The sequence below is a fragment of the Salvia hispanica genome, chromosome 3 (assembly GCF_023119035.1).
Source record: "Salvia hispanica cultivar TCC Black 2014 chromosome 3, UniMelb_Shisp_WGS_1.0, whole genome shotgun sequence".
Taxonomy (NCBI): domain Eukaryota; kingdom Viridiplantae; phylum Streptophyta; class Magnoliopsida; order Lamiales; family Lamiaceae; genus Salvia; species Salvia hispanica.
The window spans coordinates 2,739,882-2,763,572 of NC_062967.1; the positions used below are offsets into that span (position 1 = coordinate 2,739,882).

At 36.4% G+C, this 23,691-nt stretch overlaps 4 protein-coding genes and 1 pseudogene across 5 annotated transcripts; 2 read left to right on the plus strand and 3 right to left on the minus strand.

Moving 5' to 3' along the window:
• The first annotated feature begins 646 nt into the window (after positions 1 to 646).
• On the plus strand, positions 647 to 1,989 carry LOC125215019 (annotated as a pseudogene).
• Positions 1,990 to 8,756: 6,767 nt separating this feature from the next.
• On the plus strand, positions 8,757 to 10,478 carry LOC125212978 (premnaspirodiene oxygenase-like). Its single transcript, XM_048113299.1, has 2 exons — positions 8,757 to 9,725; positions 9,861 to 10,478. Exons 1-2 carry the CDS (start codon positions 8,784 to 8,786, stop codon positions 10,476 to 10,478), a joined length of 1,560 nt encoding a protein of 519 aa, XP_047969256.1. The 5' UTR covers positions 8,757 to 8,783.
• Positions 10,479 to 10,660: 182 nt separating this feature from the next.
• LOC125212979 (phospholipase D Z-like) lies at positions 10,661 to 12,941 on the minus strand. The gene is made up of 7 exons (XM_048113300.1): positions 12,767 to 12,941; positions 12,320 to 12,524; positions 12,020 to 12,221; positions 11,658 to 11,851; positions 11,419 to 11,572; positions 11,172 to 11,336; positions 10,661 to 11,107 (listed from the first exon to the last, which is right to left on the minus strand). Exons 1-7 carry the CDS (start codon positions 12,939 to 12,941, stop codon positions 10,661 to 10,663), a joined length of 1,542 nt encoding a protein of 513 aa, XP_047969257.1.
• Positions 12,942 to 13,161: 220 nt separating this feature from the next.
• Positions 13,162 to 16,729, minus strand: LOC125212234 (BTB/POZ domain-containing protein NPY1-like). Of its 2 annotated transcripts, XM_048112337.1 has the most exons (5): positions 16,523 to 16,729; positions 16,231 to 16,394; positions 15,237 to 15,306; positions 13,935 to 15,104; positions 13,162 to 13,860 (listed from the first exon to the last, which is right to left on the minus strand). In XM_048112337.1, the coding sequence occupies exons 2-5, from the start codon at positions 16,290 to 16,292 to the stop codon at positions 13,354 to 13,356; spliced, it is 1,809 nt and encodes a 602-aa protein (XP_047968294.1). In that variant the 5' UTR covers positions 16,293 to 16,394; positions 16,523 to 16,729; the 3' UTR covers positions 13,162 to 13,353. The 2 variants fall into 2 exon arrangements, with proteins under 2 accessions (XP_047968294.1, XP_047968293.1); XM_048112336.1 differs by having other exon boundaries at positions 16,231 to 16,729.
• A 2,252-nt stretch (positions 16,730 to 18,981) lies between these two features.
• On the minus strand, positions 18,982 to 21,552 carry LOC125216244 (patatin-like protein 1). Its single transcript, XM_048117902.1, has 7 exons — positions 21,383 to 21,552; positions 21,129 to 21,304; positions 20,858 to 21,041; positions 20,159 to 20,320; positions 19,614 to 19,916; positions 19,263 to 19,438; positions 18,982 to 19,182 (listed from the first exon to the last, which is right to left on the minus strand). Exons 1-7 carry the CDS (start codon positions 21,524 to 21,526, stop codon positions 19,119 to 19,121), a joined length of 1,209 nt encoding a protein of 402 aa, XP_047973859.1. The 5' UTR covers positions 21,527 to 21,552; the 3' UTR covers positions 18,982 to 19,118.
• Positions 21,553 to 23,691: the final 2,139 nt, after the last annotated feature.

Here is a 23,691-nt window from a genome sequence, read left to right on the forward strand (position 1 = left end):
TTTCAAGTTTTATTAGACGAAGAGAGTATAAATTATCTTTATATGGATAAATGTAATTGCTTGTAACCCTTTATTCTATTCCAGGGCTCCATTATCATTCAATGACATCAAATAGGTCAAGAAACAAGTATTTCGTTAAACATGAATTTGGATTCATGTTTTTGGTGATGGAGTGTGAGTTTAAATTGTGAACACCATCTTTTTTGGTGATAGAGTGTGAGTTCAAATTGTGAACAACCGACTTTTTTGGTGGAGTGTGAGTTCACATTGCCAACAACTGACTTTTTTGGTGATGAGATGTTAATCAAAATACCAACAACTGACTTTTTTGGTGATGAGGTGTAGATTCAAAGTATCAACAACTGAAACGAATATTGGCATTTTATTACGAAAAAGTGGACTCAAAATAGGAAAATAAAACCAAGGCATTTAGCATAATTTACATAACTACCAAAAATAACAATATAATTTCTCCTTCAAAGAGTTGAAAAAGTAGCCCCACACACTTTTTTTATCTGAAATTTTGTGATACAATTGATATGAAATCATGTTTCTCGTAATTAGACATTCGATTCAATATATGTAGCAAGCTTTTCTCTATCAATTACTTTTGACACAATTTTGGACATATTTTGTGACACAATATATGGGACTCACAATTTCCGGATATCCTAAGAACCAGGCAACATTCGCTCGGATCTCTGGATACTGTGAACAAAACGACATCCATTCACCCAACGTTACTGTGTACGAGTCCCTTGTTTACTCAGCATGGCTGCGTCTGCCAAGCGAAGTGGATTTAGAGACAAGAAAAGTTTTTACACCTACCTAAACTTATAGTATGTATTTATTATTACACTTGATGATAATAATAATCCATTGTGATCTGATCTATTACAGATGTTTATTGAGGAGGTGATGGAGCTAGTAGAGCTCAAGAGATTGAGAGGAGCACTAGTAGGATTACCAGGCGTCAGTGGTCTTTCAACCGAGCAACGGAAGAGGCTAACAATAGCGGTTGAGCTTGTGGCGAATCCTTCAATCATATTCTTGGATGAGCCCGGCCACTTCTGGGCTAGATGCCAGGGCTGCTGCAATCGTGATGAGAACGGCCAGGAACACTGTCAACACTGGACGAAATGTGGTTTGCACGCTAGCATCGACATCTTTGAAGCATTTGATGAGGTACACAACATATACCTATCATCTATATTCACAACCATCAGTACCGACAACAATATAATAACAATGATGTCTTTGGCAGTTATTCTTGATGAAACGAGGAGGTTAAGAAATCTAAGTTGGACCTTTGGGCCGTCAATCAAACCAACTGATCAAATACTTTGAATCAGTTGGGAATATTTCTCATTGGATGTTCTTATTAACTGAACAAGTTGCACCACAACACATTCTAAGCTAATGAAGCAGCATGCATATAGATCTAGCTAACACATATCGCATGTGTAGAATTTTGGAATACCCCCCATCTACGTTGTAACATATTCAGCTGTAAAGAACTTTTCATTTCAGTGTTTCATCTCATTCATTTTAGGTTCTACGTAGATTATCTCGTGGGCCAAGATGGTTTTTTTTTATACTGCTACATTTAAATTGTTACGCCAGTATTGTGTTTTGGACACGCTTCTTGTTACTATAATTCAGATAATGGGTGCCACAAATGACTATCGTATTTGTTTGTTTCTACTTTATTCTTCTGCCGGTCCTGTATTCTTGTCTATTTCGCGACTTTGAAAGCCAATAGAAAAGCAGACACCCATTGTTTGATCTATACAATATTACAATTCATTTCATTCTTTTAGTGATCAAAGTCTTCTGAAAAATCCTAAACCCCAACCTAATACTTTAGTTGATATCAGTCCATTGTTTAATGTGAAGTGCGGGGCTGGAGTTGGCCATATAAGTGCTTGTGGGGGTAGTGGTTTTGCTGGAGGTGGTGGTGGTAGAGTTTCAGTTCATGTATATAGCTGACACTATGAACCACCTGTATATGTACATGGTATGGCCTACGCTACCTTCTTATCTCTTTCGTTGTGAATCTGGACTTTTATGCCGCATTTGGTCATGTGATAAAAATCTCATGATGTAAAGGTATTTGTTTGCATCTATAGCCTACTTTTATGTTTTAATATCGAAACACTTGTCATTGTAGAAATGAAATATTTGTTATGATATGGTTGCTAAGGATTTCTAGTATTTCTAGTAAACTGCTTCTGATCTCTGGCTCGCTTCCTATGAGATGGATATTCAGTTCTAACATCATATATTATTCTGTGGTTCAGGGGGGAGTAGTCGCAGTTGCTCTGAGAATGCTGTTGCGGCTGGTACTTTATATAACTCGGTACCTCGCAGCCTTACCATCAGCAAGAATGACAAATCTACTTATACGGACACACTTCTCTTGAACTTTCCTCAACCATTTTTGACAAACGTCTATATCTCCGATCAGGCAAAGGCTGATGTTCCCTTGTTATGGAGCCATGTGATGGTCAGTGGAACTGTATATTTGCATCTCCTCTAACATTATAGTAAAAGCGTAGCTCTTTTTGATATATAATCCATATGGTTTACTTGATCATTCTCAATGGAATGAACTACCCGTCAACTTGTTATAGAGACATCCACTCGGGAGTAACCAATCTAGCCTTCTTCAGGTTCAAGGACAGATCAAGCTTTCACGCGGAGCGTTAACCTTTGGGCTTGCACATTATACACTGTCAGAGTTTGAGCTGTTCGCAGAAGAACTCCTAATGAGTGATTGCATTCTAAGAGTAAGTGATATTTTGTTTGATTCACAAAAATTATATGGAGTGCCTGACACACTGACTCTTATACCCCATGCTTTACTGAGATTCTTAGAACGGCTCTGCTGCATTGCTGGACATGCTTTAGCATACTTACCATATCATTGATGGTGTGATGTTGCATAACCTAGTATTGTTTTAAGAAATCTTGTGCTTATTTTTTACATTCTATTAGTATCGTTTTGAGAAAAGCTTGTGCTAATTTTTTACATTCTAATGTTTATTAGTTTGATAGTTGAGAAACATGCCACTGAGTTGTACATTATCTTCTAGGTTTTTGGTGCTCTCCGCATGTCTGTTAAAATGTTTTTGATGTGGAACTCAAAGATGATAATATATGGAGGCAGGGATGAAACTGTCGGGACATCATTACTTGGGGCTAACAATCTCTTAGTTCTAAGGGTAAGTAAACTAGATTGCCTTACATCCTTATCCTAACAAAACTCACCATTCATTATTTAAATATACACCTTACATCCTTATCCTAACAAAACTCACCATTCATTACTAAGCGTGTAGAATAAAATCGAAAAAAACACTATTATGTGAAATGATTCATCTACCATGCACATTTAGTTCTTCCAAATAGGAAAAAGAAACAGTGAAAATAGAAGTAGATGACAAAAGTGGTGACTCTTATCTTTGACAATAAATTAAGATAGAGTTGTATTTCACTCATGATGCATATAAAAAAACCACCATCATAATTTCATAATCAAGTTGAAATTTTTAATGCTACATTTAAAAGAGCTCTATATACGTATGAAATTAATTTTTGTAAGAAGAAGAAATACTGGTTTTGATCATATACTATCATAGAACACACTAGTAGTATTTTTGTTTTGTCGAATGAGGAATAAATCGAAGTCAGAGAAGAAATACACAAAAACAACACATTATTAGTTGTAGACCATAAAATAAATCGAAGTCAGAGAATTACCTCAATTTAGCAAAGAATACATAATTGGTTGTTCAATTTACCGTAAACGTAGCTACAAATTGAAGAAGATATTTGAAGAAAAAATTTGTAGAGGAAATGGCTGATAACTTTTATAAGTTGGGGAAGAAACAATAAATTACTACTACTATTATGAATAATAGGGCTGGGTCGATACGGTATGTTGTACCGAAAATTTGTATTGTTATCGTATTGAAAGTATCAATATGAAAGAATTTCATATCGTTACCGTATCGAAAGTTTCAGCATATCGAAATTTCGATATGGATAATATCTATACCGTATCGAAAGTTTCAGCATATCGAAATTTCGATATGGATAATATCTATACCGTTACCGTATCGAAATTTTGGTATATTGTACCGAACTTCGGTATACCGTTCTTGGTCAATTGATTGTTGCTACTTGTTAGGATGCCCAAACTGCACTGTGATTCACAAAATTCACCTACTGAGCTGCTTCTCCCACCCGAAGATCGTAATGTTAACTCTTCTCTCGCATATACCATGCAGGTGCAAATTTGTTACAAAATAAAATCATCATTAATTTTAATTTCCACTAGCTTATAGCTTTTTTTTTTCCCTCTAGGTTTAGCATCCGATTTCATTTTCTGGTATGGATTTCTTAATTCTTTGATATTTATATTATACATACTCCATTATATACTATCAATATTCTTTTATTTTATTTATTATTAGATGAATTCATTTAATCAATTCAAAACTTACACTTTAATGATTTATCTACTAAATATAGTTCCATAAATATATATAGTGATTGATTTAGATTAGATATTTATGTGTATGTTACCTTATTGCATTACGTGTATAGATGCATGAGTAAAAAGATTGCATATCTTTAATTTATTATTAGATGTATATTATTTCCATAACTATAGTAGTATCATGATTCCTAATTTTGTGTATATTAATTTGATTTACAATTACATTTGATTTGATTTTCATAATTGTAGATGTTAATCCTTAATTGATTTGCATGATTATTGATAGTAGTTATTAATAGATATTTGTATTAAAAATATTTCCATAACTATAGTACTAGTATATTAATACTAGTATATCACGATTCCTAATTTTGTGGAAATAGTGAGATTATATAATATTGGAGGGGAAAACTGATTTATGCATTCAAGCGTGTAAACTTTAATGTGTGTAACTTTAGTCCCATAATTTAGTTCCATAATTGTAGTTCTTCATAATTCATATCATAGTTTCAAAATTGATTTGTACATGCAAATATGCAATGCTCGTGTAGTCTTTCCATTATTTAGTAAACTTGGCCCGGCCCGGCCCACTTGGCACCTCTAGTTGCGAGGACGGTTTTCTTCCGGACTGAGATGAGCAAGGAGACTATAGCAGACGTTTTCTTATTTGCACTGATTTTCACGAGTTCAAAATTAAGATATTTTGTCTTCAATTCATCGACATCGACAGAAAATACAAGTGAAATCCATAAGTAATCAGTGCAAATCAGAAATTTACACTCGTGAAAAAGACAAAATATCTGAATTTTGAACCTAATTTAGGAATTGGAAATTACGAATGTTAGAGAACAGAGTTTACGGCGTTGTTCGAGTAATAATTTCTGGTAACCTATCCCTCTTGAGCCAAACTACTAATACCAAATTTAAATTATCTAATCCAGTTGTTATCAATACCCTTAAATGAGAGAAAAGTGTTGTTTTTTTGCTAAATAGGAAAATGACTTTACTATGATGGAACGTACTGAAATGAAAAAAAAAATGATTCAACTATTATGGAATAGAGGAAGTATCATAGACATTTTATTTTTAGTTGTTTCTCTCATCTCATCTTGCTAGGGATCTTGTCTGAAAATTATTACTCCTTTTATCCATCTCATTTAAGATGACACACTTTCCTTTTAGTTTGTCCCAACTAAAATGAAACATTTTATTTTTTTGTAACTTTCTCTTTTAATTAATACATCCAACTACAATTTTCAATTTTCAATTAAATATTCAACTTTCTTTCTCACTCTATTTAATACTTCCACACACTCTTTCTCTTTCCAATTAACTACATTAACCAACAACTCTTAAAATCTCGTGTCGGCTAAGAAATGTGTCATCTTAGTCGGGACGGAAGGAGTAGTATATTTAATACTCTCTTTATCCCAAGAAAGTTGAGTTACTTCTTTTTTCACACTCGTTTTAAAAAATTCATAATAAATAGTTAAAGTAGATAAATAATAAAGTAAAAATAAAAATAATTTAGAGTAAATTTTTATCTATATTATTCTTGCTTGTATTTTACTATTCACTCAATCTAACTATTTAATACAAAAGTGACTCCTTTGTTGTAATAGAGGGAGTATTTAATTTAGTCCTCTCACACGAATCAGAATTATATTCCGAAATGGCAACTCCATGAATGTTCTCAATTTTACCAAAGTTGAATATCAACCACCCGATTATAGAATTTGACATACGTAGCGGCGGCAGGTGCAATCTGTTATTCAAATTTGTGCCATATTTTTTGTTTTTTAATATAGCTACCAATAAAGCCAATTACAATGATTTAGATTTTAATTCTATTATTAGTAATGTTTGAAAATGCCATCCCAGAACAAGGACTGACGCTTTTAGTGCAAATTGAAAAATTGATCTACTTTGTGGAAGATAATGAAAATTTATGATTTAATTAGCAATTAATCAACACAAGCATTCGAAGAAGGAATTTTGTCCGTAGATTGAAAATTAAGATAGGAAAATGATAATTCAATGAAGTAGATGTTGACATTAAAAGGAAAGAGACTGATGAACTTGCTTTGTACTTTCCCTTAGGATTTGTGGGACCTGTTCGCCATTTTTTTTGGATTTTGTAGAGAAGAAAATGAGAAAACCCTACATAAAAGTTTGGATTATGTGAGTAATAGATCAACATATTTAGATCTATGTTTGATGTTAATTAATTATTATGGAGTATTACCTTTCTCTATGTAGTACTGGTAGTGCAGCGGGATAATTTTTATGAATAGATCAAAAGAGAAAAACATATAATTATGGAGTAGTTTATTGATGAATAGAGTTTAAAAAAACATTTGGGTAAGGAAAACAATAGTGTAGAGTTAGCTATTATATTTTTTATTGAATATAATTACCGCAACTATTAAATATACTCCGTCAACAAAGTCATCTCATGCATAGTAGTAGTAGAACTAATATTTATTGGTCGTAAATGGCGATGAAAAGCAGCCACTTTTATCTTATTGTTATTCTCGATTCAGTAAGTGTTGTCACTACTATATACATTCTATAATCAGCATAGCCGTTTCAATATTGGTTTATCAATTGCATGTTTGATTGGTCAAGTCTGTCACATAGCATGGAGTATATAAGTCCAACAAGAGACTATTAAAAATACAGGCTCCTTATTTATGAGTTAATACTGATTATACAAGTCACACAGTTACACATTCACTATCTTAATTCATTCCCAGTCTGATATTTTTGTACATTGGTTTATGTTCTTAGTAGAATAACGATTAGATTACCATTTTTTTTAACTTATACGAATTAATAATGATTTCTTAATTTTATATCAATATCTACATACATAACGATACTATAGATTATTAATGTTTTTTCTTTTTAGTTTTTATTCGATGGTGAAAATTTTATCTAAGTATACTCAATTTTATTTTATCCCTGTTCACCTATTTTGTTAGTACTACTTGCATTATTTTCTTCATCTCCAACCAAGTTTTCAAAAAGAGCACCCGCAACTTATCGCTTGACTAACCGAATTTCTATTTTAATCAAATAAAAAATTCTCTATGTCTATTCAAGTTTTTTATCTTGAGATGTGTCTTATTAATTGTCCTATTTTAGTTTTTTAACCTCAGATTCTGTATATTCACTTCACTTCCATTTTATTACTTTCTTCGTCCCATGAGTATACACTTTTTTCCTTTTAGTTCGTCTCATAAAAATATGCGCTTTCTAATTTTAGAAATCTTTTCATCTAATGAGGTGAAACACATTCTCAACTAACGATACTTTATTTATTTTTCTTTCTACATCTCTTTTACTTTACCAAGTACATTAAAACTCGTGTTCAACCAAAAGTATATACTCTTATTGGATGAAGAGAATATAAAACTACTATATAAAGATCTAATCCACATTCTACTAATTTTCTATCATTTTCTTCTACATTTCTTAATACGTGTACTGGCAGACACACATAATTTTCTACATTTTCTTCTATCATTTTTCTTCTACATTTCTTAAGCCCTTCCCCTTTTTCTTTTTTTTTTCTTTTTTTAATTATAAAATCTTATAATTTTATCCCATTTTCATTTTGGGATATTTCCCATATTATTGGTTAAGAATATTTTGCGTTTTCAGTTTTTAAACACTTACTGATTATGATACTATTACTCCCTCCGTCCCCGAATAAGAGTTACTAATTTCCACTTAGGTCAGTCCCCGAATAAGAGTTACTAATTTCCATTTAGGTCCGCCCCCAATTAAGAGTAGCACTTCATTTTTACCATAAATGGTAAGTAAGTCCCACATTCCACTAACTCATTCACTCACATTTTATTATAAAACCAATATAAAAAAGTGAGTCCCACGTCCCACTAATTTTTTCAACCAATTTTTCTTTATATTTCTTAAATTCCGTGCCCGATTAAATTATTACTCCTAATGGGGGACGGTGGGAGTATAATACTACTATACTATACTACTACTGCTAAATTATCTACTACAGTATCTTGTATAAACCAAAAAATTTAAAAATGATAGTAGTACTAGTAGTATACTAATAGTCAACACTTGAGTCTCATCCGATTATTTTGACTGTATTTGGAATATCCTAAGCTTGTCAAGCGTACTTATTTGATAGTAGTTAAATTTAACTTTTCCCATCAAAAACCACTATATAAACTCATCTCCATCCCATGCAAACTCATCAACTCACACACACAAGTCTCTCTCTCTTTCTCAAACACAAAAAATGGATTCCATTTTAGGGCTTTCATGGAACTTGGCAGCCCTATCTCTCATCCTCCCCATCGTCATCTTCTTCATCCGAACCAAAACCCGCTCCAAACCCGCCTCCACCAACTGGCCCCCGGGCCCCAAAACCCTCCCCGTCATCGGCAACATGCACCTCCTCTCCGCCCTCGCCTTCCGCTCCATCTCCGACCTCGCCAAGCAATACGGCCCCCTCATGCGCCTCAAGCTCGGCGAAGTCGACACCATCGTCGTCTCCTCCCGCGACCTCGCCCGCGAAATGCTCAAGCAGCACGACCCCTGCTACGCCGACCGCCCCGACTCCATCGGCATCAAGGTCCTCTGGTACAACTACCGCGACATCGCCTTCAGCCCCTACGGCGACTACTGGCGCCAGATGCGCAAGATCTGCATCATGGAGCTCCTCAGCCCGCGAAGCGTCCGCTCCTTCGCCTCCATCCGCAGAGATGAGGTCTCCAATCTGATCTCTTCCATCCGCGCTTCCGCCGCCGTCGGTGAGCCGGTCAATATCAGCGAGAGCATCTTCTCCATGATGAGCTCCGTCACTTGCCGCGCCGCCTTCGGGAAGGTGTCGAAAGATAAGGATACCTTGATAAAGATACTGAGAGATGGGATTCAGATGGCTAGTGGTTTTGAGATTGCTGATTTCTTTCCTTCGTCGTTGGTCATCAACACCTTTAGTTGGACCAAGATCAAGCTCCTGATGATGCGACATAAGCTCGATGTGATTCTCGACGATCTCATCCGCCAGCACCAGCTCAATCTGGCGAAGATCGGGAGCGGGAGTGAGGAAGGAGATAAAGCGAGGAAAGGCAATGGCGAGTTCGGGAATGAGGACATCGTTGATGTCCTCCTCAGGCTTCAGGAAACTGGAGAGCTCCAGTTTCCTATCAAGAAAGAGGATATAAAAGCAGTTGTCTATGTAAGTACAACTGCTTTTTTTTTTTTGTTTTCCTCTGTCCACAAAATATAGTCTTATTTTTTTTTCGGTTTACAAAAATTAGTCACTTTCTATTTTTAGCAAGTCTGACGTAAGTTTTTGTTATATACTATACAGGACATGTTTTCTGCTGGAACAGAGACGTCGTCGACGGCGATGGACTGGGCGATGGCGGAGCTGATGAGGACCCCGGGGGCGATGGCCAAGGCGCAGGCGGAAGTGCGACGGGTGTTCAACGACACCACCATCATGGCCATGGGAGACAACGATCCGAATCTGAAATATCTAAAACTGGTGATCAGGGAAGCGCTGAGGATGCACCCTCCGGTTCCGATCCTACCCAGAGCGTCGCGGGAGGAGCGTGTGATCGATGGCTATGTGATCCCGGCTAATGTGAAGGTGCTTGTGAACAACTGGGGGATGCAGAGGGACCCGGCATACTGGACCAACCCGGACAGCTTCGAGCCAGAGAGGTTCGAGGAGTGCTCGAAGGAGTTTCTAGGAGCCGACTTCGACTTCCTGCCGTTTGGAGCAGGGAAAAGAATGTGCCCTGGAATCACATTTGCAATGGCCAGTGTTGAGCTTGTTTTGGCTCAGCTTCTCTATCACTTTGACTGGAAGCTTCCGAATGGAGCTCAGCCGGAATCCTTGGACATGATCGAGAATCCCGGAGTCACAGCTTCGAGAAGGGATAGCCTTTTGGCGATACCAACTCCATACAAAAACTCGGCCTAATCAAAACATCAGAGAGTTTACAGTTATATAAAGTAGTACTTTGTTGTTGGAATAAGTGTATTACTACAACACTAAGTTGTCTCTGTTGTACAATTTCTTGTTTAATTTTTTATATATTTGATATTTTAACTTCAATAAAAATTTATACTATTTGAGTTTTAAACTAAACTCAGCAGTTAGCTTTAAGAAGACACCAATGGCTCAACAGGCACTGCATAGGGTGAATCCCAATCAGCATCAAAGATTTGTTGCAGCTGAGACACAATGCCAAGGTTATAGGTTCCGAAACTGAGCCCTGCATCTGCATAGAAGTAGTCCCACACGAGATTGCTCGTCCCAATATGGCCTCGTACATCGCTCACAGCATACTTCCCGTGGTTCACTCTTGTGAAGCCCGGATACACGTTCCCAGTGGCCGTACCATTGCTGGTCTTGGCAGGCCCGGTCTGGTTGAAACCTGGAACGATGTAGTACTTGATCTCGACTTTTCCATGGCAGTCGTTGTACTTGGAAGACGAACATAGGTTGTTCGTGTAGAGCAGTGACTTCAGGTACATGTCTGTGTTGTCAAGGAAATGAGCCCAGTACGAGACCAGCAACTTCACGGTGGCATGTTTGCTGTAAACAACCTGGTGTGGAAACCTCGGTTATGCAAGTTTGTTATAAACAAGAAATTTAATGATGTGTATGTACCTCGGATATAGCTGAAGACAGGGAAGCCCAATACACTGTCTGTGTCATGTATGCAGATTGACCAAGCCAATCCATGGTGCTTATTCTTACAGTGTCTCCATCTCCGACTGATTTGATGGTGTCGATCCAGGCCTGCTCGTCTGACTGATACTTGTCGAACAATAGCTGTTAAAGGAGAAAGTAAGCCAAAAATGATATTGCAGTATCTTCTAGACCTTTCCAACAACAACGGAAACGGATGCAAAACCTCTGGTGGAGCGAAAGACAGGTAGGAGGGCTGATGCTGTGATGCTGAATTGTTTGTTGCAGGAGTTTCGATGGAAATGTGGAACCTGTCAGGGTCTGAAAGCGATGGATAGCCTAATGTATGTTCGATCTTCACGTATTTGGGAAGAGGTGATCTGTCAAGACATAACAGAGTGAAGAGACGATATCTAGATATGATATAAGAAAGGAAAAATTGGTTGCCTAGAGTTTTCGGCTTACTTGCATCTATCTTTCGGTTGGAGGAAATACGACCAGCAGGGAACCTTTCTAACGGTCTGCCATTGCTGATCGGTGACAAGTTTTGTGTAAAGTGAAGAGTTGAGATGGGCTAGTTTCCACAAGTTTTCAAAGTAAATCCCAACCTTCTTCACAATTCTTGGACAGCCAGCAAGATAAACCCCAACTTCCTTCACCTAACATCATTTAGATTCATGCAATTACTAATCAATTAGCACTTATCCAGTCGATAAAAACATTACAAACGAAAACCGAAACAAAAGTGAACATGAATGTATAGCTGCAGTTCTTGACTAGGCTTCTCTTAGAAGAAGGATATAAGGGTTTGGTGTTGATTATGTTACCTGAGTGAGAGATTTCCAGTCATTGTTTGCTGATCCAATGTACGCGTCTCGACTATCCGATATCCAAACCTTAGCGTGGACGATACCAGACCCCCACCAGTCCTTAAGTAACAAGGTGACATTCTCCACATTTGGTCTCCCTGCTGCGAGGGCGGATGGTTCCTGTGTATAGTCCGGATAGAATCCAGAGTGCTGTAAAAATCTGAAACTAAGATCAGTTTTCTGCAGCTTTGATTCTCCAACAGAGGCTACAACTCCAATTTATGCATAGCAAGTGAAACATCAAGACTCGAGGCGTACCTCATACTAATGTTGCGATCAGCTGCATTATCTAATGCTCGATAAACTTCATATCCTTCGTTAGCCCCAAATCTCAACATGTCATCTTTTGAATATCCATAGTCCCCTGAACGAGGATCGTCCGGATGAGCTATCAACTGCCAGTATTGCGCAATTATGTCAAGGCTCCTCGACGAATTCCCAGCCATCCATCGGAATACATCAGCTGCCTCAATCATATGTCAAAATGACTAAACTCATCCTTAAAGGAACTTATCAAATGCAACTAAAATTCCAATAGCACCATACAACAAAACTTGCCACAAGGCCCGCAACTATATGTTGAATAAGGGTTCATGGATAAGGCAAATGTATGGTAATAAATTCTCTTTTTAGCACCTAATCATAATTAAGTCCTTCACAATTATAGAATTAAGAATTGCAGGAAAGTGGAAAAGGACAGATTACCGGTACGAAGAAGGCCGGGAACAGGAGCTAGGTGGGGCATGTCGCTGGGGATGGATTGAACCAGCCATGCTTTGCATTGCGTGTTATCAGACGAAGAGGATTGAACTCTTAAGGCGGGGTCGTATATAATCAAAACACAGAGGCACACAGATAAAGCTTCGGCAAAAGCTCTCATCTTTTTAATGGGTTAACTCACTAAGAGTGATAGAGAATGAGGTTCTTGAATAGGCTAAATGTAACCCAATTTCTCGTTGACTTTTCTTGGATTTGCCGGCCAAGATTCCTCCTATCCACTTGCAGTGAGAAACAAGAAAAACACGGCATTTCTTAAGATGAAATAAATAAAAATAGAATCTTGGCCCTGATAAATGATGAGCAGATCTCATGCGTTTGGATTTACTGGCATTAATTTCTCTTTATTTTTCAATCAAGTTTCCATTTGTCCTTCTAAGATGAAATCCTTGTGTACTAAATGAATACAACCGATTGATACAAATACAATGATGTGCAAGAGATGAAAAGCAACACCAACAAGATTATCTTTCCTACAGCAGCAATGGAGATCCTACTACCTCTTCACACTTATATCACGAAATCGAGTGCCTCCGATGCCTCTTTGACAAGCCAGATGACTTTGTTTCTCCTCTGATCATAGAAGTCGGGCTCTGAGAACTCCCCGAAGTTTCAGGGCTCTTGTTATCACCGTTGGGCAGCCCTTTCCCCGCAATCCACAGCCTTCCGAATATTCTCCTCGAACGTGATGGCAGCAGCTGGGCGCCAGATCCTCTGTTCTTGCTACCTCTTTTGATAAGCTTTCCATTTTTCACTGATTCCTCTTCTTTCACTTTCAGCTCATCCATCTGTTTGCTCAGGGATTTGCAGTTTGTAGGCACCGTTTGCAGCTCATCGCTGTTGCTGAAGGCGTGATTAGCCACTGCTGTCCTTGCCTGTTCGAAGAACAGAACTTGCACCACCACGCGTAGTGGTAGCTGCTCGTTCTGAGCCGCGTGCATGGTGGCGTCCGTCGTCAATTTCTTCACGTCCATTAGCCCACACAAGCTCTTCTTCTCAGATTTTGTTATTCCACTATGCTCCTGCAATATATACAAAATTTTCAATTTTGCAAAATTATTGCATAAAAGTTGAAAAGTTTGAAAAAAGATTGCACCTTCAGAAAGATGTCAATGGCACCGTACAGTCCGTTGTGAATCGGTCTAGCCATCTCAGGAACTGACTTGGACAGCTTGATGAAACTGGACGCGGTGAGATTCACGTCACAAGCAACTGCTGCAAGATAACTGTCTATGATCTTCCCAACTTTTAACCAAGATCCATGCCCTAAAACAAAATCACTCCCATTCTTCTCAGTCATCGTCTTATCCTTCTTACTCATCTCATTCTCCACAAACAAATCCACAAGGCGTTGAACAAGCTCAATGTCGTAGATGGTTGACTGAGGAGGCCTTGCCAGGATCAAGAGATCACTGACTGAAGCATCGTCTAGTTTTGAACTGATGTTCTTTATCAGCTCTTCTCTTGATGAATCATCAGCTTCTATGAGAATAGCAACTTTGAGTAGTTTCAGTAAGAAACTGCAGGCACAGCTGATTCCTTTATCCGAAGTAAGCAAGCAGATTATAGTTTCGACTAAAGATTTGTTTCTGTTGATATGAACTTCAGACACCACTGCATCGACAGAATCTGGCAGCCATCTCATGGCATAAGCCTTCAATGCCTTCCCAATCATGCCTCCGTCCATTCTACCTTTGGATTTTATCGCGAGCATGACTCTCTTGTACAGGTCAATGTCCAGCTCACAGATATCTTCGATCCACCAATCTCTAGGGACAGACTCCATCTTCTCGGATAACTTCAGCCCACTGCGGATTATTTGGTCTGATGTCGCCAGTCTTCTGTTGTACGTGTAGGACCAGGTGACCAGTGAAGGATCCACGGAGGTTTTGGATGCTATTGAATCAATGCACCTACCTACTATCTTCAAATTCTCAGACCATGGGAGGAGAGACTTGGAGGTCTGTAGGACGATGATGGAATCTTTCCAGTTGCGTAGAACACTGGAGTTGAGGAATATGTCGATCTTTAGGATCAGGTTTCCTCTGTCGAAATCCTCAGACATTTCAAGATACTCTGCTGCACAGCGTGCAGCCACAACGTTGTAGGGGTTGAGAGTCACTGTCACGCCATAACAGAATTTAGCACATATTTCGAATGCATTAGGTCCTCCGGGGAAATCAGCCAAGCGGATTTCATCAGGACTTTCCTCGCTCACTCCTGATACCAGCTTTCGTAACTTATTGCTCTTGGCCAGGAGAGGAAACTGGAAAGGTAAATCCAAACAGAAACTTCCACAGTTAAACATGGCTAGTAGGAAAATAATCAGCAAGAAGCAGTAAACACTTGAAGGAATAGGTAAATTTCATTCCTAACACTTAGTTCCACAAAATGTCACCTTATGGAGAAGGAACTTCACATCTCCAACACTTATGATGACATCGGTGTCCAATTCAGATGGCACGTACCTGCAGCAAATTATACAAGAGTTACCATACATTACGCTGCAGAAATAATAAGGCGTTACACAACAACAGCACATCTGTCAAGTGTCAATGGATTTTGAATGCATATGATACAAAGAGATACTTGTTAAAATGCAATCGAACTCAACCAAGTTCAACAGATAACCATTCAAGTGGCTTTGAACATTCATGAGTAGAAGTTGCATTATATGAATGAGATCAAACTCAAAGTGTTACTCAGAATGACTATCAAAATTTTGTACAACAAATTGCATACAATTCTAGGAAGTTACTATTACATATTAGTGTTTGCAGAGAACATTTAAGTGGAACTGTTTTATAGCTAGGATTAAGACTGAAAAATTCATTAATGGTGCTTGAATTTTAATTTAATCCATCACTGATCTATATCATCACCTTAAAACTAGAACATGATGTATAAGTTTCTGCAGTTGAATCAAAAGGAATGAGGCAGCATGGCCACCAAAAAAGGAAGATTAAAAAAATGAAGAGAAAAGGTGATCAACAACATACAAGCTACTTTCTAATCTTTTATAGTATTTTAATAGTACTCCATTAACATGTAACCTTAGGCTTAGTAGGTGTCACACTTTACAGTTCCAATAGGCCCTCCACATAAAGTGTACTCAATGTTTAAATAATGAAAGTGAGACATTCGAATAACTGAAACAATATACTAGTAGCTTTTAACTACCTAATATATTAGGAGTAATTAACATAGGATCATGATTCAAAAAAACAAAACACATTTTTACAGCAAAGGTAAATAGGTAACGTTCCATTTTAGTAAACACATTTTAGTATTCAAGAAAGGGGGAAACTTTGAGATGAACACTAAAACTAGAGGAGCATAATTTCATGATTCATTCACATTTGGAAAGCTCACTCACACACACACATATTTACCTCACACAGTTCCCTTCAGCTTGAAAAGTATCTGGTTTGGACCCCAGCTTCATATACTTCATCTTTGAATATAATTTCTTCAACTTGTTCTGCTTCAACCTTGGAACTTGCAATGAACAAATTGTAACAAGCAAAATACGTACAACTCCTAAAAGAGCAAGAAACTGCAATAACAGAAAATCAGTCACTGCTGCCTAAACAAGACAAAAGAAGGAATCTTTACGTTATCCGACCACACATTATGAGTCCCTCTCCGACCAGAGCGAAACAAACACAAAGAAACAAAACCCACCAAAAATCTCTGCTGCAACTGCAAGCAGCGTAGCCCAATTTTTGTCTGAGTCGAGAAGGAGCAATTAAGAGAAAATATGCGAAATGCGGTGAGGTGATGCCATAAATGTTGTGACAGATTATAGTCCACCAACCCCAAGAATTAAATTCGCAGCCGCCTTTGCTTGGTCTGCCAAGATCTCCTCTTTTAAGTCGCAAATCTCATGAACCCTTCTCTCTCTCCTACATGTAAAATGTAAATGAACGCGAAATGTGTAAATATGTATACTCAGGGGCAGGGAGGGTGCACGCTGCGGACGCAACTTTTTCAACTTGTGTGCCGTTAATGCGCGCCAACTTATCTGACAATTACCGATCTGGCCTACAATTTTTCCTACAATATCCCGTACTCCACCCCTCGCAAATATAAAATATGATGGTGGGCCATTATTTATATTTGTGAGGGGTGGAGTAGGGGATGTTGTAGAAAAAGTTGTAGATGATCTGGACCGATAAACTCAAAGGTTCTGAGTGATATGTAGTGAGAAATTATTTTTGGTTTTTTTAATAAAAAAGAAAAAAAATTATCCGCACAATTCGAGGGTGAATGGCTAGTACTCCCTCCGTCCAAAGGAAGATGATTCCTTTCTTGGACGGCACGGAATTTTATGTAACTTTATTTTGTGTGTTAAATAGAGAGAGTAAAGTAAGAGAGAGTGGATAAAGTAGAGATAAAGGGTTTCTATTTTAAGTAATGAGTCATCTTGGTTGGTTGGGACAAACCAAAAAGGAAAGTGGGTTATCTTTAATGGGACGGAAGGAGTAGTATACTTTGCTGAGATACATTGAGCCATCAGAGGTTAAAAAAAAAAAATCTTTATTTATCACCTTTTAACTAAATTGATGAATAGTTGCTCAAATGCTTCATCACCTTCCCTCAATAGATTGATATTGTTCGAATTGCCACATCACTTACAGGAAGTTCGAATCATTGCAGAATTACATAGTAAACTATTATTAATCTTATTAAAAAAATCAGTACTACATTTTTGCCTATGGTCCCCTTTTGATCCACAATTTTGCCCATGGTCTTCTTTTTAATGTCCAATATATATTTCTTTAAAATAAATGGAGACGTTATATCAAAGCAGGTAAAGTAAATTAGAATGGTCCAGCCAGTGATAGCAAGCTATGTATTTGCCGTTTGGTAGGGGACCTATATTGGATAATACATATTCTATTTTACTATGACCTTTGATATATATTGGAATTTGGACTGGTCAATTATAAATTTATAATACTCCTTTTGATATTCTCAAATCTACAAAACTGCACAAAAGAATTCTTGTTAACGATTTCTTTTCCCGAATAATCGTTATAGTATATTTTTCCATACTAGTGATGAAAATGACCCGACAGAGAAGTGAAGGCAATAATTGGTGTAAAAATAGGCGTGGCCATAAAATCATCATAGATTAATGATGATGGAGATGGACCGGAATGTAGGGGACCATATGTTGAATACGTCTACCTTTATTTTGTTATGTTTGATATTTTGTATATGCATCGTTCTTTTTTAATTTATATTACCATTATTTATTTTATGTTTATACAATTATTTTTATTTCAATAATCAAATACTTCATCCGCGGAATCGCTAGTCAATCCTATTTCCGATAGGGGCAGTTGACAATTTCATCCGATTTTGACCATTATTTTCATATCTGTAATAGTGCGAAAAGAAGATTCGGCTCTAACTTGTTCCTTGATGCATATAGATACAAATGGTCCAATGGGAGCAAGAATTTTCAGGAACATTTGGAACATTTCATTTCTGAGCAGAAGAGCCATTTAAGAACTTATTGTCAACCTCTTTCAGACATGAATCTATCTGATTCAGAAGGGAAGAACTTGCATCAGTATCTCAATTAAAACAACTCTCGTTCATTAGACTTCTTCCTAGCTGCTTGTCTTCAGATACAACCCATAAAGGTTTGCCCGTCCTTTGTACATAAACCTTTGTGAGGGTTTCGCGTAGTTTCAGCAGTTCTTCCGCTTCCAGGATATTCCATGTTAATAGAAGTTAAGCTATATTAAATGAAAAAAAATCTATGTTTAGTCACAAATGGATTGGTAAATTAATGGCCCAATCGAGTCGAATGTGGACTGTGGTTAGGCCCATCTCAATTTTTTCACAAATTTATCTCCACGTCACTCTAAAAAATTCAATAGAGTTGGAAAAACATTAATATATTATTTCTAATTTTTCTTATTCCCGGATATAGAATGGATTTACACCCAACGATTACTTTTATTACTGTCTTTTTTATTTTTAAACATAACGATATTATAAACACTGTATATTCGATTTTCGAAAACGTAATTTTCAAAATGGAGAAACTTATGTAAGTTATGTTGCTTAAGTTCACGCGACAAATCCCATTGAAATTCAAAGAACAAACAATTAGTGTCCTAAATGGCTAGTAAATAAAAAATTATTCATACGATAATGCATCAGAGAGTTTATTTTATTACATTATTATCAACTTTTCTTACTAATAAATAAGAAAGAATAACATCATTACAATTAAATATCTTCATCATGATTTACTTATAATTTATTCTGCTGTTTGTGAGCTGGACCTTCGGATCTTCTGTTCATCAGATAACATTCTTGCAAACCTGCAATTAATATACGAATAAAATAAATTAAGATAAGTTTAATTCAAATATATTAATATGAGAAAATATATGTATATTACTTGATCAGAGCTTCCTGATTTGTGCCTCCATTAGGTATAGGCTCGGACCTTCCGGTTTGCAAATTAACCCTAGAAGCTGGCTTGCCCAACAAATTCTCCCCAATTCTCACCAACTCATCCAAATTCGCCTTCGTCGTAACATCAATAGAAGAGGCCGACCCCGTCAGCGACTCATCCTACATGAATAGTACACTATTAGAATACGAGTCTCATTTTTATATTAATTTTATAATAGTAAATGATAATAGAATGAGTCAGTGGAAATATAAAAATTGAAATGAGATTATTTTATTAACAATGTCCATTTTTGGCAAAATCAGATATTTAAAGATGGACGGAGAGAGTATTTACTTGAACGCGGAGGTAGTTATCTTCGGATTGAAGTGACTGGAAAACAACTTGTAAGAAGTAGTCGACCATATCTTTATTTGACTGGTTGTAAATGTCGATCACCGGTGAGGAATTCCCCTGAACCAGCCAGCTGAAGATGCCCCATTTTGCCGCCTGCTCCGCCGTGTATTTCTGCTCTTCCTTGTCGGCGCCGGTTCCCAGTGAGATCACTAGCAATTTGTCGAAGTTAAGCGGCCGAACCGGGAAGTAATCTGGGAAGTTTCTCATCGTTTCTTTCATGGCTTCTCTTATTGCTACTAATGTCTTAAGAATAAAAAAAAAATTCAAGTTTTAGACATGTAGTTTGTTTGATCATTAAAGATAAAAGAAAATTTGTGTATAATATGAAGAGAATAAAATACGTTAGAGAAATAAGAAATAAAGTAAAATAAAAAATAGGATAAGAAAGATTAAAATTTAAATGTAATGTTTTTGTGTCGCGGAAAAGAAAATGATTAAGTAACATATGACAACTAGCTAGGACGAAAGGAGTAATAAGTATATACCGGGTTGTTAGCAGCTACAGCTCCATCGATGAGATGGAAATCCCGGGACTGGCCGGAGGCGTCGGAGTTTGTGAAATGATGGGCCGGAAAGAAGGTTGGCGCGGCGGAGGTGCCGATGCATATGTCCGATAATAGTGCATCCATGAAAGGTGAATTCTTTACCTGCATATTAAAAATAAATGGTCATTCAACAATTCCATTTGTAAGGGTTTTGACTTTTTGAAAAACCATTAGATCATATAAACAATAATATTATTGCTATGTTGATAAATTCAATACTACTATTTTATATTATCTCCATATATATACATCTCATGGTACGAAAATATTCTGATTATCAACCAATTAACGATTTTATATTTATAATGCTTGGATTTCAAGTCAAATTAAAAGTTAAAAACACACTTAATTTCTCTCTTGATTTAGCTCTTTATACATCTACATTTGTAACAATTAAATTCACTATTTTTCACCATCATAGATAACAACCCTATCTATATATATATGTATATGGTTGCACCAGGATGAGACTGACTTCCTAATATAAAATTAAACATAATTTAAGTCGTTGGATGATCTAAAACAAACAGTTTAGGTCTAAAATTTGCGATAATCATTATAGTATATAGAATATTTCAATATTTTCATAAGGGCAATATGGGTAAACAATAAAATACGAGAGATAGAGAGACCCGCGACCTCGTAAGAGGAGAAGATAGTTGGCTGCATTAACTTAATGTCGAAGGTCGGGATGACAACGTCGGTTAAGGTGTCATGCAACCGGCTCTCTCCTAAACCATCTCTCAACAATTGGTGTAAATACTTCCCATCGTATTTGGGTCCTCCCAATTGAGCAACCGTGCTTCCAAACGATCCAAAGGGCCTACAAATTAATATCCCTTTTTAATATTCAAAACCCTAATTAAAAATAAAAACATAGAGAAAATAGTACACTAGGAAATAATCATACTGCGGAAAGATCTTAGGCCCATTGTTCACATAAAATGGAGCAATATCTTTAGCAGCGTATAACGGTCTGTTATTAGCATCTGGTGCCGCCAACATGGTTGTCATAAGCCCTCCTGTGCTTGTTCCGGCTATAACATCAAAATAGTCGACGATTCTAGCATCTTCACCGTCCAATTTCTGACAAACGATCCCAATTAAACGTTGTACTATAAGTTTACGCCAAAAAAAAAAAATTGCACATGAACGTGAGTTTACCTGGAGCTCGGATTCGAGAAACTCAAGAATCTTGGCAGGGATTATGCCGCGAATTCCGCCCCCGTCGATGCTAAGAATTGTAATTAGCCTTCCATTAGCTGGGGGGAGTACTTTTCTGAAAGAAGATGATGATGCCAATGCCATTGAATTGAATGTCAAAGTATCTCTTAATTTTTGTAATTGCTTATGAAATTATCACAACTCAGGGGTTTCTATTTATAGAGGAACTCAAATGATCTAATTAATTAGGAAACTTGTGCAAGAAATCATATCCCCCCACGCTTCAACATTGACAGGGTTAGTTTCTGGTGATTAAGAAATATTAGTGGTTCCATCATGTTAGAATGTAGATAAACTATTGGAATTATTAAATGCTAATACATGAATAATCACGTTTCTTGGGCAACTACACGACTGTCGAAGGTTGACTTGGTAAATTAGTATAGTACTAAATTTGCAGGTTCAATCTGATCATTCCAGATAGGCTTCTCTAAATTGGTCTTAAATTGATTTATTCGCAACAAATTGAGCAATCTGTTTATATATGAACTTCTCAAAATTGGTCTGTGTGACTCAGTAAAATTACTAATTTGTTCAAAACGAAAATATTTAAATTGTATTGGGTTACACGATCTATGTGACTTAGTACAATTACTTAATTTGTTCAAAATGAAAATTATTTAAATTATACTATTGGGTTACACGGCCGGCCTGTGTGACTCAGTACAATTACTTAGTTTTATTTGGTGATATTTGGCATGGTAGTTTATTAGATGATGTTTGGCATGGGTAGCTAAGGAACTAGTACTTGAATTCATGTTCAGCTTACAATATCGGTAATTTAGTCTGTCAATTTGATTTATAAATTTTATTATATGCACGATTCATAGTTTTTCACGTTATTCGTATATGCCATTTAATTTTATATGGGCGACCGTGAATAGATCATTTGAAAAGTTGACCTAATTAATTAAGATAATAATACTAATAATGTGATCTTACTGGCTAATGTATTTGAATATGATATCACAAAAATTTGATCATACTAAATTAATAAATAATGTCCACCACCTTAATAAATATCTATAATCGAGTTCGGATCTCGGTCAATATTTATTCCATCGACTAAAAATAGTAGTACTAAAATTTCGGATAACGCTTAGTTATTTACATATATTAATGCAAAGTGTTATATATATATATATATATATATATAGGGATGTATTCAAATCCTTTTCATATTAATTGTTCTTTTTCCTTCTTAATCTTAGCCCCACATTATTAAGATCTGATGGCCCTAAATCATGTCACATGTGTTTAATTAAAATATTTTAATAATTCGAAAAGGTCAAAATGGGTATACACAAAGTAGTTTGTTATGGTAATTACCTTGATTATCTCCATCAAAGATATCAGCGTTTATTTTCCACGCTTATACTCTTCCATCTTTCTTCTTTCTCGAAAATTTCAGCGCCACTTCTCCATTGAAGAAATTTCTCATTCCTCAATTCTTGACTGTTTTTATGAATCGAAGAACACACGTTTTTATTTCTTACCGAAAAATACCGATTATTCCGAGTTGTTAAACAACGAAAAATTTCCGAGCACTAGATCATTGATATCGTTTTTTCTCATCAATAGAAGAAGGTAATTAAATTCTTGCATGTCATTGATTACTAATCCCAGTTGTTAATTGAAATACCGATTTGTTGGAGTAATTGATCGTTGAAGAATTTGGCAATATGCATTGTTTAGTTGTTTCACTTAATTTCATGAACTACCTATTTTGTGATTTGCAGTTAGTAATGTAGAAATCGAGTAGGCTTTCGCAGTCAGTGGTAGATGTGGTTTAGTATGTTGCTTAGGCGACAAGTCTCATGTATTAGGATTTAGTGTTTATTTTGTTTTCTCAGCTGCTGTGTTGTAATTCTGGACTTATATAATGTACGAATAATAATGTGTACTGCATTCTTTCTTATATGTAATGTATGGTTGATATCATATAATGAAAATAAATTCTGATATACTTTTTGTTTTGGTTTTATGTGTAGTGTTCGTTCTCGGTATAAACCAAATGATACTATTCAATTAGTTCGTATACTTGTGTTTGAATACGTATTAGTTTATTTTAATCCTCTAGGTTTTAGCAATCATTGGTGGACAACCCTAATACACGTTTTTTGCTTAGGCTGTTGTGTTGTATTTCTGGATGTAAATAATGATAGTGTAGTAATGTATAATGTATTCTTTCTTATATTTAATGTATGGTTGATATCATATAATGGAAATAAATTCTGATATGCTTTTTT